This window comes from Lepidochelys kempii, chromosome 10, assembly GCF_965140265.1.
Source record: "Lepidochelys kempii isolate rLepKem1 chromosome 10, rLepKem1.hap2, whole genome shotgun sequence".
NCBI lineage: Eukaryota > Metazoa > Chordata > Testudines > Cheloniidae > Lepidochelys > Lepidochelys kempii.
Genome location: NC_133265.1, coordinates 9,389,188 through 9,406,045, shown reverse-complemented (window position 1 = coordinate 9,406,045; position 16,858 = coordinate 9,389,188). Strand labels below are relative to the sequence as shown.

Sequence of the window (16,858 nt, the reverse complement as noted above, 5' to 3'; positions counted from 1 at the left end):
CCATGAACATATTTTTCAATTTTTAGTCGGCTAGGCATGAGATTTTTTTGACATTACTTTTTTTATTCACCAGAAATTAAAGAAAAATCAAGTCTTTCCTATGGAAAATGGGCATTTTATCCCTCAAGTCTGCCCCCATTCCCACACAGACTTTCTAGATGTTACTGTTCAAAGATATGCACATAGGTTTTATTATAGCATGGAATACAAGCTGGAATCCAGAACATTATCTGGAAGTGTTTAGTTCTAACAATGGCACTGCACAACCCATCCCTCTGGGAGACGGCTTGCGGACAATGGACATAATTCTAGGATTATAATTCTTGGGGTATAATCCACTGGAAAGGCTCCATTAACTATATTATCTTAGTGTGGGACTTGGAAGGAAAAGTCTTGGCAATTAGTTCCTGTCACCACAAGGGCTGAGAAATCTATTTCTGATTATGAGATCCATCTTACTGAGCTTTAGGCCAGGCTAAACCCTTGAACTTGCCACCTAGGAGAAAGAGAGGCTAGCAAAGTCCAAACCAGTAGGTTGGAGACTGTAGAAACTGTCACGGTAGCTGAGTGGAGGTGCTGCACTGAAATTGAAAGAGATGGATTCCTTTGCCTCTGCTGGCTAGGCTGTGTATGGAACACGCTGTGTATGGAACACATTTCCATGGGGCGAGTGGGTGAGTGGGCATGTGTGTCTCAATCTAGTTATCCTAGTGGACTTGTGATGTGGACACAAGTTCAGCACACAATCAGCCTGATCAAAGCAGTCTGGAACTCATCAGCAGAGGCTATGTTGTACTGAGGTGCGCTCACAGAGCAGTGTGGAGACAGGCTTTACAGCAACAGCCCATAATATACCTTGCTCTCGCCAGCATCATTAATTTCTCACAATTCAATGAACATCAACTTCAGACCTAGCGTAAATTTTATAGTTTAGTGGCTAATGAACTAGTATCCACAACCTCTCTGAATTTCATCCAGATACTTGGATCTGTATTAGGAAGAAACAGAAAAAGCAGTCCATGGAACTGAATCTGCTCTGATTGCTGCTCCTCCCTCGTCCTCTTAACAGGATGCTGTTTGTACATTTTTGGAAACTCCGAACAAGGCAGGAAGCTAGGCCTGAACTCCAGCTGTGCTTCCTTTTCCTTATATTCAACAGGAAGCTTTATTGTCTTCACATGTGAAATCTCCTCTGGACAACTACCGAAGGCAAAACTCTGTTAAAGGATTTAAAGCTATGTTTTCCCTTCTTATTTGGGACATGACAGTCACAATACTCCTACTTCCCCTTTTCTACTGGGAAAGGAGTGGCAGAAAGATACTGAATGATGTCCATGAAAGTTAATATTTTGCTGAAAATTTATGTACCAAGGGATGAATGGAGATGCTTCACTTGAACTCTCAATGCTAAAACCTCCACAGTTCGATTCTAGTATTGAAACTCAATTTCTGCCTGCCCCAAGCACAGTAAATACCAGATCAGAGATGACAAAATACAATATTACTAGAGACTGGGATACACCCAAGAGAAGACACACCAAATTAACAGCAGCAGACTATTTTATTTCCAGTATGCCAGACCAGCAGTTTGGTATCGCAACCCCCACTTCCTTTCTACAATGAGCATCACAGGACTGGAAGGGCCCTCAAGAGGTCATCTAGTCCAGTCCTCTGCACTCAAGGCAGGAGTACGTATTATCTAGACCATCCCTGACAGGTGTTTGTCTAACCTGCTCCTGAAAAATCTCCAATGACAGAGATGCCAGAATATTTTGGCTGTTGCTACTGTATGGAGAAAGTTCAGACACAAAAGAGATTTTATGAAACTCCTTACATTTCAGCATCTGCGTTTCAAATGAAGATCTGAAAAAATCTTCACAAAATAATCCCTAGCTTGTAATAGCATGTAAAATAGGTGTGTGTGTAAATGTACGTCCACATCTTCATTTATGCAGAAGAGGAAGCCAGAGGGGAGAGAGTTTTGTGTGACACCTGGGCAAACAGCACTGCATTATCAGTTTAAATTAGCACTGAACATTAATGAGTGACCTGGTGACAAACTAAGGATTATTCAGTGTCTCTGTGCACCCCTCCTCTGTGTGTATGACACAACATAACCAGCCAGATGCAGTATTAAGTATTTCCTCTGAATGAACAGGTACTAACTGCTGCAAGATGCCAGATTAAATGAATCAACAGTGTTCTGGTATAGAAACTCCCATCATCTTGATTTACCTCGTGGACTACATTGCTGAAAATCATTCATGGATATTCTATCACGGAAGCCGGGTACCTGTTCATTTTTCATGTCCCCAGAACCCTCTCAGTGGAATGTAATTATACCCACACAAAGTCAAGGGCCTTATTAATACACAAACAAGGGCTTTCTTTATGTATTCCTACACACAATACTTATTACTGAATTTAGCGACACAGATGGTTTCTTGCCTAACCCACATTAGAAACTGGAATAAGTTTCCAGTTTTTCCAGAGTCAGGAAGTTACTTACATAGACGTTCTATATTTTATGTCATCCTTCTCAGCCAGCTGTTCACAGGTTAGATTCATGTGCTCCTTCCATAGCCCCTGGCACTTCCTACAGGTTTCCTGAGGAGAACAACATGTGTTAATGGGAAGAGACAACCCCAGACACGTCATCGAATAGCAAAGCTACAACTTGTGAGGTGTTCCCCAAACCGCGTAGATCTGTGCTGAAATATCAGGCCTACAACATACAGTATGCTTATGCTCAAATATATTTGTTAGTCTCTAAGGTGCCACAAGTCCTCCTTTTCTTTTTGAACATAGAGTAGAGATTCACCAGCAGCAGCCGAGTTTGGCAAACCATCAGCACTCAGCTAGAGACTCCCAACGACGGGGACGTGCAACAGGAATTTGGAAGATTTCTGCTGTTACAATAATCGCTTAACAATGGGCTCTAGGTATGAAGCCGTCACCACTAGCTATGTAAGACGTGGCCAGGAACTCCTAGCTGAACAAGTTTTGGGGTGAGTGGCCACCTGCCGTTTTTAACAGGTGAAGCCAAGGAGAAGTTTTGAGGGACTAAGATGTACATGTGGTGCTAACTGCAGCTGTCTTAGTCAATGTGAGGGGAACTCCAAAATGGTGCTAACCCTCCCCAACTTTAGAGGATGCTCATAATTAGAAATGGAGGGTTTCCATAGCATGGTAATAATGAAAAGCCTATCACCACTTCTCAGGTGCACTGGAATCTCCCTGTCACCCTGCCCACAAAGCAAATCGAGGTCCTGCTTAGCAAGTCCTCACAAAATTAAGAGAGCCGAAAACTTTAAATACACCAGTGGCCTGATGCTTAAAGGCAGCATGTGGGCGGACAATTGGAGAACTGAGAAGGTATCTGAGCCAATTATTACGAATCCTTAACCAGAGCAGAAGTGAAAAATTTAACCAGAAGTTTGGAATAAACCCATCCTCTTCCCTGTAGATTCTCTCTCATGCAGGATCACAAAAGATGTCAAAACAGGGTAAGGTGAAGGAATTTTGACACTAACTAATATATTTCTATTTGAGGGATGAAAAGTGAGCCATTAGCATCCTTTGATCAGCAAACAGTTACATATAAAATATTTTTTTTTCTCTCTCTCTCTATGCTCATTTCCTGGCTGACTAACCTGATAAATTACCACAGTTTCCATATATGGGGTAGAAGCAGTAGCTGGGAACTTTAAGAGAAGATATTCAAGTCCACTGCGACTCAAAATACAACCCATTTCCTCTTGACACCCCATGTCTTTCCAATTAGGATTCAATTATTACTGATTGTTTAACAACTCCAGGGGTCTCGCTATATTATAGATAATACTTTTCTGAAGAATCAGGTACGACTCAGTCTCATGCCAAATCATTCCACTTGTTTCTCAACATTGGTGTTTTGCTAATATTGCTCCCATCCTTGCCTCAAACACTGTACATACCTAACCCCCCCATCTCCCTTCAGGGGCACTGGAATGGGGAGGGGCCAGGGGACCATGGTCACCACACTTTTTACCAGCCATAAGGATGAGCAATGAGGGGTTGGGGGGTAGAGAGGAGCAAACAGAGGACAGGGCCTCAGAGAGAAGGGATGGTGTGGGAGGACAGGGCCATGGTTCAGGTGCTGGTGAACCGTTAGGAACCTTCTGCTGTTTCTGTCTCCCTTAGACCACAGCATCTTCAATATACTTCCAAATAGAATTCTCATCTTCTGCTCCCAGGAGGACTTGTTCCTCCACAACTGAGGAGTGAGAGATGATGCTGCACACCCAGTAAAGGGAGTTAAAATGTGTCCAGTTTCTCCCTTTAGCCTCCACCATGCCTAAAGAAATGGCAATTATTGCCTTATATACTTCTGGAGTCCTTCACAATCAATATTTGCACAAGTGAGCTGTTAGCCAATACAAAAGGTAGGTTAAGTGCAGCTGAAATGGAATTCTAATGAGTTCTCCCCCAGAGATACTTTGCATAGCTTTTGCAAGCATTCCATATTGTTTCTACCACTATGAATCTGGCCTGATGGGCTACCTAATAGCCTCATGGTGTTTTGCCAAGATCAGAGGCCTGGGGATTTTGCTTTGAGCTCCATTATATGAATTGAATTAACTATCTCAGCTATTGAGCATTTTACATGTATTAAGGCTACAATTTTGTCACGGAATCCATGACTTCCAAAGACCTCCCTGACTTCAGTCCCTCTTGCCCCCCACGGCAGCCAGAAGCTGAGGGGGCTCCCCCAGCTCCGAGACACTGTGGGTGGCCGGGGTATCCTGCAGCTCCTGGTTTCCCCCGGTGGCAAGTACCCCGCAGTTCAGAGCCACGGGTGGAGGGGGATCCCTGGAGCTCTGAGCTCCCATGAGTGGTGGTGGGGCCCCAGAGCTCCCAGTCAGTCTCTGCAGCTGCCCTGCAGCTCCCCACTGTGTCACGGATATTTTTTTAGTAAAAGTCAGGTACAGGTCACAGGCCTCCATGAATTTTTCTTTATTGCCCATGACCTGTCCATGACTTTTACTAAAAATATCTGTGATAAAATCTTAGCTTTAATACTAAGTAACCATAGGTCTCTGATCATTGCTCAGTTTGAACAGTGATAAAGTCTAGCCCATTATTAAGAAGCCTTTTTTGCTTTACAAAGCAGCCCTGTTTCATAAAGAGAAAGTGCATTTCTTTACTATGTCTGTTTTCTTATATGCAGCACTCAGGCTGAATGTTACAGCCAGTCTGAATTATTTATTTGTATTACAACAGCACCTACACGTCCAAACCAAGATTGCCTAATCTGTGCGGCCCAATGTACAAACACACGAAAAGACACCCCCTGCTAGGGTGACCAGAGAGCAAACGTGAAAAATCGGAGCCTATATAAGAAAGGCCCCAAAATCAGGACTGTCCCTATAAAATCAGGACATCTGGTCACCCTACCCTCTGCCCCAAACCGCTTACACTTTAAAAGGATAAGGGCAAAAAGTGTGAGGATAAAACAGAGGCAATGTGACTTGCCCAGTGTCACACCAGGAACAGAACCCAGTTTCCTGACTCCTAGGCCAGAGGAAAATGCTGCCTACTTACTGTTCTGTTCATCCTGGAGCCTAACCTGGGAAAGTTAATTTAGCATTATGTTTCCAATATAGTAAGTTTATTTTTGTTTTGTATTTATTTTACCTGGTTTTCTGCATTCCTTTAACTCATCCATTCACCTGCTATTTTAGCAGTTTAGGCTCTCTGTGTTAACAGCACCGAGCTTTCAGTGTAACAATCAGCTTGCCTAAATTAGCCAATAAACACACTGTCCTCTCAAAGGCCATTGCGTTACTGAACAGTTCCAAAATGACTATGGATAAGCGGGACATTAAGTACTGATTACTTGGTTGCATCTGCCCAAGCTTGCCATGTAGGGTGGGACAATTCACTAAAACATTGAGCAAGGAGAAGAGAAAGGAGGATGTGCTGGAGAACCATTCAATCACGTAATGTAATTCTTTCACTGTACATCTATTGAAGGTAGTGGCTCCCGTTTCCTGCAGGCTGACAGGAAGCTGCGGTGATTAGAGCAAACATGTTGGGGCTCAGGATGATCCTTTGTTTCCAGGAGCAGAGAAATGGTTACACAGCTCTCCATATTTGGGGCCAGAGGTAAGGAGAGCACGTTAGCATTCAGCAGAGAGATCAAAAACAGACAATCCCTTGCCAGTTACTCCAAGATGCTGCAGATGCAAAAGTCTAATTGTAGCCCTCTAAATGGCTCAACACTTGTGCCAGAATGAACACTTAGGGCAGGGCTACACTCAAACTTCAAAGCGCTGTCCCTGGAGTGCTTTGAAGTGCGAGGGAGCGAGAACTCTCCCAGCACTCCTGGTACTCCACCTCCAGGAGGGGAGCTCCCAGCGCTGGGGCACTGTTTACACTGGGCTTTACAGCACTGTAACTTGCTGCGCTGGGGGGGGCGGGTTTCCACACCCCTGAGCGAGAAAGTTGCAGCACTGTAAAGTGGCACTGTGGACAAGGCCTTGGGCTGTAAAGTTTGTTTAGAATGCATTTAAACAAAACAGCAGTGATAAAATTAGCCTGCTTACCCCTTCCCGCAACCCACACAAAAAGCTCTTCAAGATCCAATTTCTAGATGATCAGGCAAAGCTAAAAATTCAACACTTCTACCAATCAGCCTCCATCCCTGCTTGGCTAGCCAGTGTTGTTCACACTGTCATTATCTGATCAACACTGACTGTCAGATTGAGGCCAGACAAATGGTGCATGGAGTGAAATGTAAGAAGACAAAGACCGAGATGGCTGACTCACAGCCCACAGCATTCCTGCATGCTTGCTCCCTCTCACTGCATAAGAATTTACACAAGGCCACTTACTGATCAAGCAAAATGCAGAAGAAATCAACTGCAGACTCCATCACTAGTCTGTCATCACCACCCTCCCACTCTCAGTGGCAATTGTAAGAGGGGCCCTGTAACTTGCCGTAGCTCTCTGTATGCTGGTTAATTCAAGTGCTGTACTGTGGCTATTCAATGACGTCTTAATGCTGCTGCTCTGGGAGTCCGCCACGTTTCCCAAAAAATGTGAAGGACAGCTTGGGATACCCTAGCAGCTACTCCTGTGTGGCCCTTACATCGAAGAGGGTTAGATTATCGGCAGTAAACAGAGTACAGAATTGGGGTAAAGGTAAACTGGATTTTGAATGTATTGAGTGCTCCGGGGACAGAATCTCTGCTGCCTCATGCATCCTGAATGGTGATTGGATTTTGAGAGTTTTATTTACAGGCAGTGATGACCAGAGCGCTCTCAGAGTAGCATTTTAAGGCTGGTCTACACAAAGCTGAACTCACTCATTGAATGAAGGGTATGATTTTTAAAGCAGTGAATTGAGAAGTGCAAGCGAGACACAGATCACTAGTTTTAAACGGATATTAAAAATGTCCAGACAAAATTGCACTGGATTAGCTAAACTCATTATAAAATAATTAAATGGGGTGTAACCTCTGTATGTAGACAAACCCACAACACTCAGCATTTGGGACCGTTTCTAGGGTCTCTCAAGTAGAGCTAGAACAGTCAAGTTAAAGAACCTGAACTAAAATCCAGTTTAGCTAGAGAAACGGATATCCGAGCAGCAGAGATGTACAAGGATATGTACTTATCTGTGCGTTGCATGGAAACTTGGCAATAGCATTCTGGGCATCCAGACTTGCCAATACGGAAACAGCCTCTTCCTAGGGTGGATTGCTACATCCACTATTTAGTCCAGAAGAGGATTAACACTGTTGATTCAGATACAGGAGACGCGTAACACTGGCAGCAGGTGCCAACACCAAATGCACTGTATACACGCAGTATGGCAGAATGCACATAACACCCTGTGTACACAAAGGGGGCAATGTTCAAATATAATTACTAGCTGGAAGGATTAAAATGAAGCCTGTTTTCTTCCTTCCCCTGATAATTTGCTTTGTATTTGCCTCCTGAAAGTTTCATCTGTTTCACAGTTAATGCTGCCCCCTAGAGACCCAGCACTGTAATCACAGCTGCTTGTCTTTTTAACAAGAACACTTGACTGGCAGTACTTGTTGCCATGCGACAAAACAGAACCTAGGTGCTAAAAGGATCAAACATGTTGTCAACAGCTGTGAAGCCTAGGAAGAGGGAAGCCTCCACTCTTTTTAGCATAGCTAGGTTTCTTTAGGAGTGTATGGTGCTGACAGGAATCCTGAACCAGCTTGGGCTGGCTTTCAAGATTATGCTAAGCAAGATTATTACCTACGCAAGTTTATGTTGTGCAAATGATTGAAAGTTAAAACATGGGTGAAGAGAGGTTTGTTTAATTTCATACTGTAAATTAGAGCTAGTCAAACTTTGTTTGCATGTTTGATGAAAAATTGATTTTTAAACAAAAAGTTCTAGTGAAGAGCTGTTTTTTCAAAGTTGCTTGTTCATCAGAACTGAAAGTGTTGACATTTTATCAATGCAACAGACTGAATGATGCCTGGGGGTGACCTGGCATCACTCACACTTTCAGTTTTCTTTTGCTAATTTAACTTTTCCAAAAATCAAGGTTGTTTTGAAAAGTTAAAGTGGCAGGAGGAAACAAAAGCAACCTTACAACTCTATCTTTTCAAATACTGGATATGTTACAGCAGAAAAGAAAAAGAAAAATGCAAGCGTGCCACCCTGGCCATTGTTAGTTTTACTGCACTCAGTGGCAAAGAGGAGAAGAGAAAAGGGGGGAAACTGTTCTCTTTTAACGCCTTGCAAAATTAATAGCTTCAAACTTTTTTGTGAAATGGCTTTTCTGTTTTTCGACAAGCCCTATATTTAATGTTGGTAAAAAGGCTTGTATGGCCTTCTTCCTCCCATATAAGAAATTTAACTCAACCAATCATCAAGAAATCAGAAAGGTGAAATTTAACCTTCCTTCTAGCAAAAGTGACTGATAAAGTGTACTCCACATGTCTAGGATATGGGCCGTGGATCACTATTAGAAAACTATTGGATCCCCCTCAGCTAGCCACTCATAATTTGAACTGCTGTAGAAAGCAGTCTAGTGAATTCCCATCCTACGTGACCAGGTTAGGTTTTAGAGGTGAGCTACCAAGTTACTGGTAACCTGCTGGAGTACTCTGCAATAATCAATTGCATTCTTTTGATCAGAAATTCCAGAAATGTGTTTCAGAGAAAACAATGTTTTTCGGAGGTCTGATTCAGAAAGACTAGGCTAATGGTCATTTGATTGCAGCAGTCAGACCTATGCAGCAAGAATGTCAGCAGTTCCATGCAAAAAAAACACTGTCAGCCAACAGTACTGAGGTACTGTTAGCCAAGTCTGGAAATTGCATTAGCTTTATCAGAGTGGGCCATCAATCTACTGCATACTTACTGTACTGAGAAGTGGAGGGTCTGTATTTAGAATCTAAGACACAAAAACTTGTAGAAAAGAACACTGGTTTAACCTGGCTGCTTGCCAGCCTAAAAGATTTCACCATTTGAAATGTTTTGTGATTTATTTAAAGTTGTATTTCAATGCAATTTCTGAACTGAGTTTGATAGACGAAGACAGGAGAAATGGGAATCTAAGGCTGCAGACATGGAGATGTGAACACTAAATGGGATTAGAACTATTTGCATCAGACGCAGCAATCTTCATTACATCAGAATCTTGTCCTTTCCCCCTAACTAGATGAAGAGCTGAACAACAAACTTTTCAGTTCGGACCAGCTTTTCTCTCCAAAGTAACACAATCTAATTCTACAGTCAGCCCTACTCCGTTGAGCTAATAAGCACTGGGGGGAGAAAAAAAAAGCTACTTCCAATTTGCTCAGGAAGTTGTTCTGCTTATACATAGTGAGAAAGGCCTCTCTCTTTGTGAGCTTTTCAAAGGCCTCCAGGGACCAACCTGCTTCAACCTGCACTCTCAGGCAGTCAGAAACTGTGCCATTCAGTTAGCTTTATATAGGCAGGTTAAATATAGCCTGTGACCTCATGCTGACGATAAGATTTAAATTAGCATACGTGGAGCCATTTAGCTCTTTGCTGGGGCAGGAAGTCGTATCAAGTTCAGTCATTTGCTACCAGAGTCACACATGCAGTTGACCACAGTTTTTAGATTTGCTAAGTTGGTACAAGATAATGGGTACAATCTTCCCAGCCAAAGTAAATAATTAAACACAAGCAGGCTAGTTCAAAGCCCTCACGGCCCAGCCCTCCCACAGCTACACTAAACGCTGAGGACTGATTACCTTATTCCATTTAACAGAGTGGGCCTCTCAGTGGTATCCACTTAAATCCTACATGCAATAGTTTTATGAAGGCAGATGCCACTTCCAATAGCTTGAGCTCTAGATCATCTCCTGCTCCAGACATACCAAGTAACAGTAGACATGACATTGCGGGAAAAATACAGTGAAATCAACAGAGCTCGCCATTATAGACCACACTGAAGTAGCTTCAGAGACTTTGAGACCACACTGAAATTGCTTCCAAAAGGTACGAAGTACAATTCTGTTTCACTTTTATTTGAAGGGCAACTCTACCATGCAACAAGTTGGCATCCGTCCCTTAAGTGGTCACATCCAGATTGCACTGTGGTATAGAAAAGTGTAAAACAAAAATGATGCAGCCTTACAGCAAAGGTTCCACTAGAAGGCTGTAACATACACTGAAAGTTACATTAAAGGGACAACAGCTATTTACATCAATGCTGTGTGCACCACCATCTTTTCCCCTACAATCAATACCTCTAGTTACTCTAATTGAAAGAGATTGGTGGAGTTCATTTCGGTTCTTTCCCTCCAAACCCCAAGTTGGTTTAATTTGCACTTTTTGACCACATTTTGCATAATTATTTTTCTCTTTCCCTTCTCTAGTCAGTTCTCCTGCTCCCACAAGTCTTTCACACAGCAACAGGGAAGAGAACCATATACACAGGAAAAGGACTTTAAAGTAACAATAGTCTCAGGAACACTCAGGTTCACATAATACACCTAGGAAATACTTTAACTCATTTCTCGAAACAAGACGGGAGTTTCAGGTTGGCATACCCTTCCAAATGTTCTCTGCAAAGTGACAACTTTGATGGTAACTGATTTGGTGATTTGTGGTTAACAAAAGGGTCAGAGCTGAAAATCAGAAGCCCTGGGTAAAGTAAAAGTTTAGACACAGGCCAGGGCTGCATTACAAACTTTTGCCAGCAAAGCAGTGATGAAGTGTGATCCCTGACAGCTTTGCAAGCAAAAGCCCGTAGTCTTGATGCAGTTGTACCAGCAAAACTATGCTTTATCCAGTGTAGCATATTTCATTTGGGGCAGGCACTGCATGGCTGTAATAAGCTATATTGATAAAAGAGCTCCTTTGCCATTATATATGGTAAACTTTACTGCTAGCCACAGGGCAGAGTGCAACTAACCAGACTTTTCTTTGAGAACCACTTAATTACGGATAGATAACACAAGATGTGTGTTTGGTTAATTATTGATGGATTTTGCAAATGAAATATTTATGGCAGACTTATAAAACTCTTAGCAGCTCTGTGAAGGGCCAACCTCAGCCTCAAAAATTTCACCTTAACATGAAGGTGAGTCATCTGTAACTCATTTACTAACATGGAAGAACAATAAGAAATGTATCTGTAAATCTAAAACCAATGTCCTACAGTAGGTGCCTGGTGAGATGTTCCCAGGTGGAAACAGTGCTGCACTAGAAAGATTCAAGAAAATCAAAACCATCAAGAAATGGAGTATTATGAAGGGGAGGTTAGTCCCTGGGTTTTAATATAAGCACACGCACACAGAATTTTTCCTCACAGAACAGAGTGCTATCCATTGTGTTAATACATGAAGAGGTTTGGAAGAGACCATGCAACATTCTATCCTTTCATCAGGGGAGAGAAGACAGCCTCTCCAGACATGTAGGCAGTGCAAAGTTCATTTGGGGAGTAAAGGTGTAAAGGTGGGGAGTAAAGGCACTCATTCCACTTTTAAGCTCTAACAACACTTTGTTATTTTAACGTTGCAGCTTTGAGAGACATAGGTCTTTGGAATTGGAGGGAGCAGGCTTAGAGCACAGACAGCTATTTTGGTGGAAAAAGCAGAGAGATGGTTAAAAAAAGTCACTCCCAGAACGAGAGGGAAGGTGGAGATTTCAGGATTCCAGTCAGACTCTTTGGCAAAATATGAAGTAGGAGATGGGAGAGCGCATTTAGTAACTTACATGATGTATTAGTTCTGTCAGGTGTACACACTATCATTCTGATTGAACGAGCAGTACCAAGCGAACAAATAATGGTATTTTCCAGCCAGCAACAGAGAGGACGTAAATCCCTATAGACTTAAAAGCTTTGAAGCAGTAGAGAAATCACCCCTACCTCCCAGGAAAAATACACAAATGTAGGAATCTCCAGCCCCACTTTAACACAAATTCCTCAGCTCTCGAAGCAGGGTGGTGCATACTTTTAGGGTCTGTTTTCATCACAGTTAACCCAGGCTCTCTCTCAGGTGTTGCCCCAACCGTCCTCCCATTCACAAACAAAAACCTCTCACCCAAGTTTGGTGGTGCCTTCAACCTGGGCTAGCTGGCCTGCTGGAGGTATAATTCAAGCCTGAGTGAGGTTTACATTCAGGCAGGTAACCTGCCCTATTAGCAGTGAGGACACAGGCTAGGCAGGCGTTTGAGTGCCAGTCGTTCTCCTCTGCCTTCCCACAATTCCTCCAGTATGCACAGGAAGACAAACTCTCCCAGAAATCACCATGAAAGAATCAGAGTGGCTCAGCTTACTGCAGATGTCCTAGTGACACACATACACACAGGAATACACCACCAGCGAGGACTTTGCAGAGTCGACATACTCCCGAGCTAGGCTAACCGATCAAAGTCACTCTGCAGTGAAGGTGTAGAAGCTAAACACTAGTGAGACATGTTAGCATGACAATATCCTGCCTAATAAGGGCTTGTCTACACACCATCTTGCCCCAGAGTGGTTAAATCAGTTTTAATTAATACCTTCAACGGTTTCAGAGCATGTCTGTGCGTGGAAACTCATTCTGGAATAAAATGGTCCAACTGTGATTTGCCACAAGCCAGTTAAGAGTAAAAAGAGAAAGGAAAAAGACCACATGTATTTCACACTTCATCCCATCCTATGATTAGTACAGTCTCAGCATCAATATGGTGGGGAAGGGCTCATCTCAACATAAGTTAGACAGGAAGAGAAATCTGCAATGCCTTTTACAGTATTGTGAAATCCATAGAAAAAGTGTTTCCTTTTTGTTGCAACACATTCCACTGCTAAAAAAAAACAAAAACAAAAACCCCAAACGCTTCCCCCGTCCCCTTTGCTGAGCAGTAGCCCCAAAGAGCTTTCATTATGCTCACTGATAGATCGTTTATATTGTTACTGGTGTAAGGACTGCTTCCTGTGTTAATGTTCTTCCGCCTTTCATTAGAAACCCCCAAATAAACCAGAACACCTAGACTCCAGAAAATTCGTTTGAGAAGGTAGCAGTAATTTCTAAGTGGCAGTAGTAATTTCAGGTAATGCCCAACCACAGCAAGGAAACAAACCAGAACATTTTAAAATTATACCACTTATTTTAAGGTAGTTCAGGGTTAAGAGCTTTGGTTCATGCAGCAGAAGGGATCTGAAGACCTCTTGTCTTCTCAGGGAATGGGGAAAATAGCCAGCATCTTCCAAAAATTGGTCAGAGAGAGAGAGAGACATGGAGATTTTTACTGTTGCAAGGACTGGTGCTTGTTTTGACATCATTGCAGATTGAGAACTGCTTTACTCATTTGGCACCAGTATCAGGAAGTTTATTACAATCAGAAATCATGTTAGGATTTACTCATTCTTCCTGTGTCAAACATTTACCAGCCCCAAATTCCTCTTGCAACAGCAGGGATGGACACGGATGCACGCAGCCCCAACTTCAATTCACATTTTCAGCATTCTCCTAGCACTGGGCTAAGCATCCAAGCACAACAGTCAATTTATACTTTACCACTTAAAAGTGGTCTTTGGCTTGCAAAGAGCTCCAACTTCCAGCCTGCAGGGACATTCTAGCCTGGTAAAGCCTATTTTAGATAAGAGCATCTTACCTCCAAGTATAATAAGAAGATACCTATTTAGAGTATAAGTCCCTTGGGGGCAGGGACTGTTTTCACAGTAACCAGCACAATGGAGCCCCAGACACCATCACACCTAATTTTAATAATCTTTTCTCAAATAGAAATAGAATGGGTTACACACAAAGATGTGAAATGATTGCTGGGGGAATAAAGTTGTCCTGCAGCTATTCTAGTCCAAAGCCTCTTCATCAGAGGCCGCCAGTCATGCCAAGTTGTGTATTATTTATTATGGGTTAGGAAAGCACACACTAGAAACTTATGTAACAGCAAAACTTTTGTTTAAATCCTCACTATAGCACGCCAGTGCGATGCTTCAGCCAGCCCTTTCCAGTGTTTTCCTGTGAAAAACCCTTTGCATTTGTCAACTGTTTGATAGGTTACAATTCAAGCTGAGGCACAGGACCTCAAAAAATTGTGATGTTTCTCGTGAAGACTTTTTTTTTTAAATGCACTTCAAGCAGCATGTGCTTTAATAGTTTTCAGCTTGCAGGTAAGGGAGGAGTCAAGTCAGGGCTGCGCTCAAAATACCAACTGGCTGGTTTTAGTATCTCAGTTGACATCCCTTGTGTGGTCTAGTCTCCAGGATTAGTCAGGCAGCAAGCCCACAGGTGGTAGGTATTTACATTCAGGAAGACATAAGGCGTAGGATATCATAACTGGGGAAAGTAAGGCAGCAAAAATGCATGAACAGGACTGACAGTCAAGTGGATAAATGCAACAAGCCTATTGGGATGCTATTTTGACAACCCAGTCCTCCTCAACACCATAGGAATAGTTTGCTTCCTAGCTTACAGACTGTGTGCACCTTTGCCAATTCCAGTAAGTTTTCGAGATGTCTTTATAACAAAGGTACCACTCAACTACAAAGATTTAAGGGGAATAGCAAAACAGAGAATGTAGCACGACAGACTCATTAAATCACTGATAAAGGATGTGTAACTGCTATTGTGAATTATTTTCAAAATGTTTTCCCAGCACTTGGGCGAGACCACTACTACTGATCGCTTATCAGCATTCATGAAGATAGGAGGTTTCCACCATCAGATACTGACAGCTTTTGGGACATTCAACAGTCAAAAGTGAGGAAATAAAGGTGTTAAAATGTCTTTTTATTATTAAGCAAGGCTGAGAAATTAAAATAAAAAATAATCAAAAATCAAATAGTAACTGGCTGAAGGAATTAAGTCCATGGTGCCTAAAATGTATTGAATTTACACACTATTTTCATGTTGAATGTTTTGTTTCATTTGTTCAGGTGACAGAAGTATGAAAAGTTCAGCTAGTTTGACTCTACTATAAGAATGAACGGTGTTGCAATTACCCATTGAGGGAAAAGAGTGGATGGGAGCCCATAATGAACCATTACATTTTGCCTCCTTACTTTCCCCCAATGAGGGAGAAATAGTGACCTGTTTTTTGTTTAGGTCAGTAGTTGTATGAGGCAGGGACAGCTCATGAACCACATGGGGAGCACAATAGCAAGTGACATACCAAATGGACTAATTTTACCTTTCATTAAGGTTTAGAAAGGCTGAATCATACCTGTAACACAATAGCTGCCAACAGGTTTCACAGTGAGAAGTGAGCTGTAGCTCACGAAAGCTTATGCTCAAATAAATTTGTTAGTCTGCCAGAAGTCCTCCTTTTCTTTTTGCGGATACAGACTAACACGGCTGCTACTCTGAAACCTTAAACATCTAGTGATTTAAACAGCTTGCCAACCTACAACTGCACTGAATTAATGAAATACGATCTGAAGCAAGTAACAGGGGCTACAGGGTTTTTTGGGTTAGGAAGAGACAAATCACATCAAAGGTTCTCCTAAATTGAGAGTTACCCTCTGCTTTAATTAACACTATCTGCTGCTAGTTACCTAGGTGAGCATCACCTGTTCAGTAGTCCTTGAGTGAAACCGGTGCCAGCTCAGAAACATAAGCATCCCCTTACCTAGTATATGAAAGGACTCATAGGGATTGATGAAGGAAACTATTTTGGATGAGATAGCAACCTTTTGTGGATGTGTCTGACACACTGTTATCATGTCAAATTAATTTTTAAAGAGGGGGCGGTGTCTTCATGTGTTTTATAAATTCAGCAGCGTTGGTTCAGATGAAAGCCATCCTTTCCCAGACCTGTTCCAGTTTAAGTTTTCTTTTCACCCTTGGAAAATATGGATGGCCGAAGCTGCTACTGGCTATTTTAAGCAATAGGCTTAAAAAACAACCTCAAAACCCAACAATAATCAGCACCTTTAGGTAGATGTTGCAATTCTGCTTTTTTAAACTGGAATTTACTATGTTGCAAAGTACCTCCCCACCCCTTCCAGCCTTCTGTGTGAACAAGCTTCTTCCTCCCAACTGAGCAAGTCTCAGTTTCACTTCCAACCTGTGCTTTGAGTGTAAGGGGAAATCAGCACTGCTCGCCATAAAAGGAAAAGAAGCCATCTGCCGCATTTCTACAGAGGGGAGACAAGTGGTGTCAAGAACAAGGAACTTCAGTGACTTCCTTAAAATGCAGGAAGCAACACAGACCAGTCACCACCCTCACCGGGACACTGTCCAATTTTATTAAGGGAGGCAGATGTGCTACAGTGAAGCTGTCGGTCTGCAGAATAATACAGATGTCTTGTGGGGTTTTATTGTTTTTTTATTAAAGAGACAGCAGCAAACTGGTGGTCAAAAGCAGACTGCGTTTTTACACAGTTACCTTCTTTCTGGGCAGC

General features: G+C 42.4%; 1 protein-coding gene across 2 annotated transcripts in view; it reads right to left on the bottom strand.

Annotated features, from left to right (window-relative positions):
* The window catches only part of RNF216 (ring finger protein 216), a 120,740-nt gene that overhangs the window by 24,121 nt on the left and 79,761 nt on the right, over positions 1 to 16,858 (bottom strand). For both annotated transcript variants that reach the window (XM_073361904.1, XM_073361905.1), the window contains one exon: positions 2,510 to 2,607. In XM_073361904.1, coding sequence (XP_073218005.1) covers positions 2,510 to 2,607 — 98 coding nt within the window. The remainder of the gene's footprint in view (positions 1 to 2,509; positions 2,608 to 16,858) is intronic.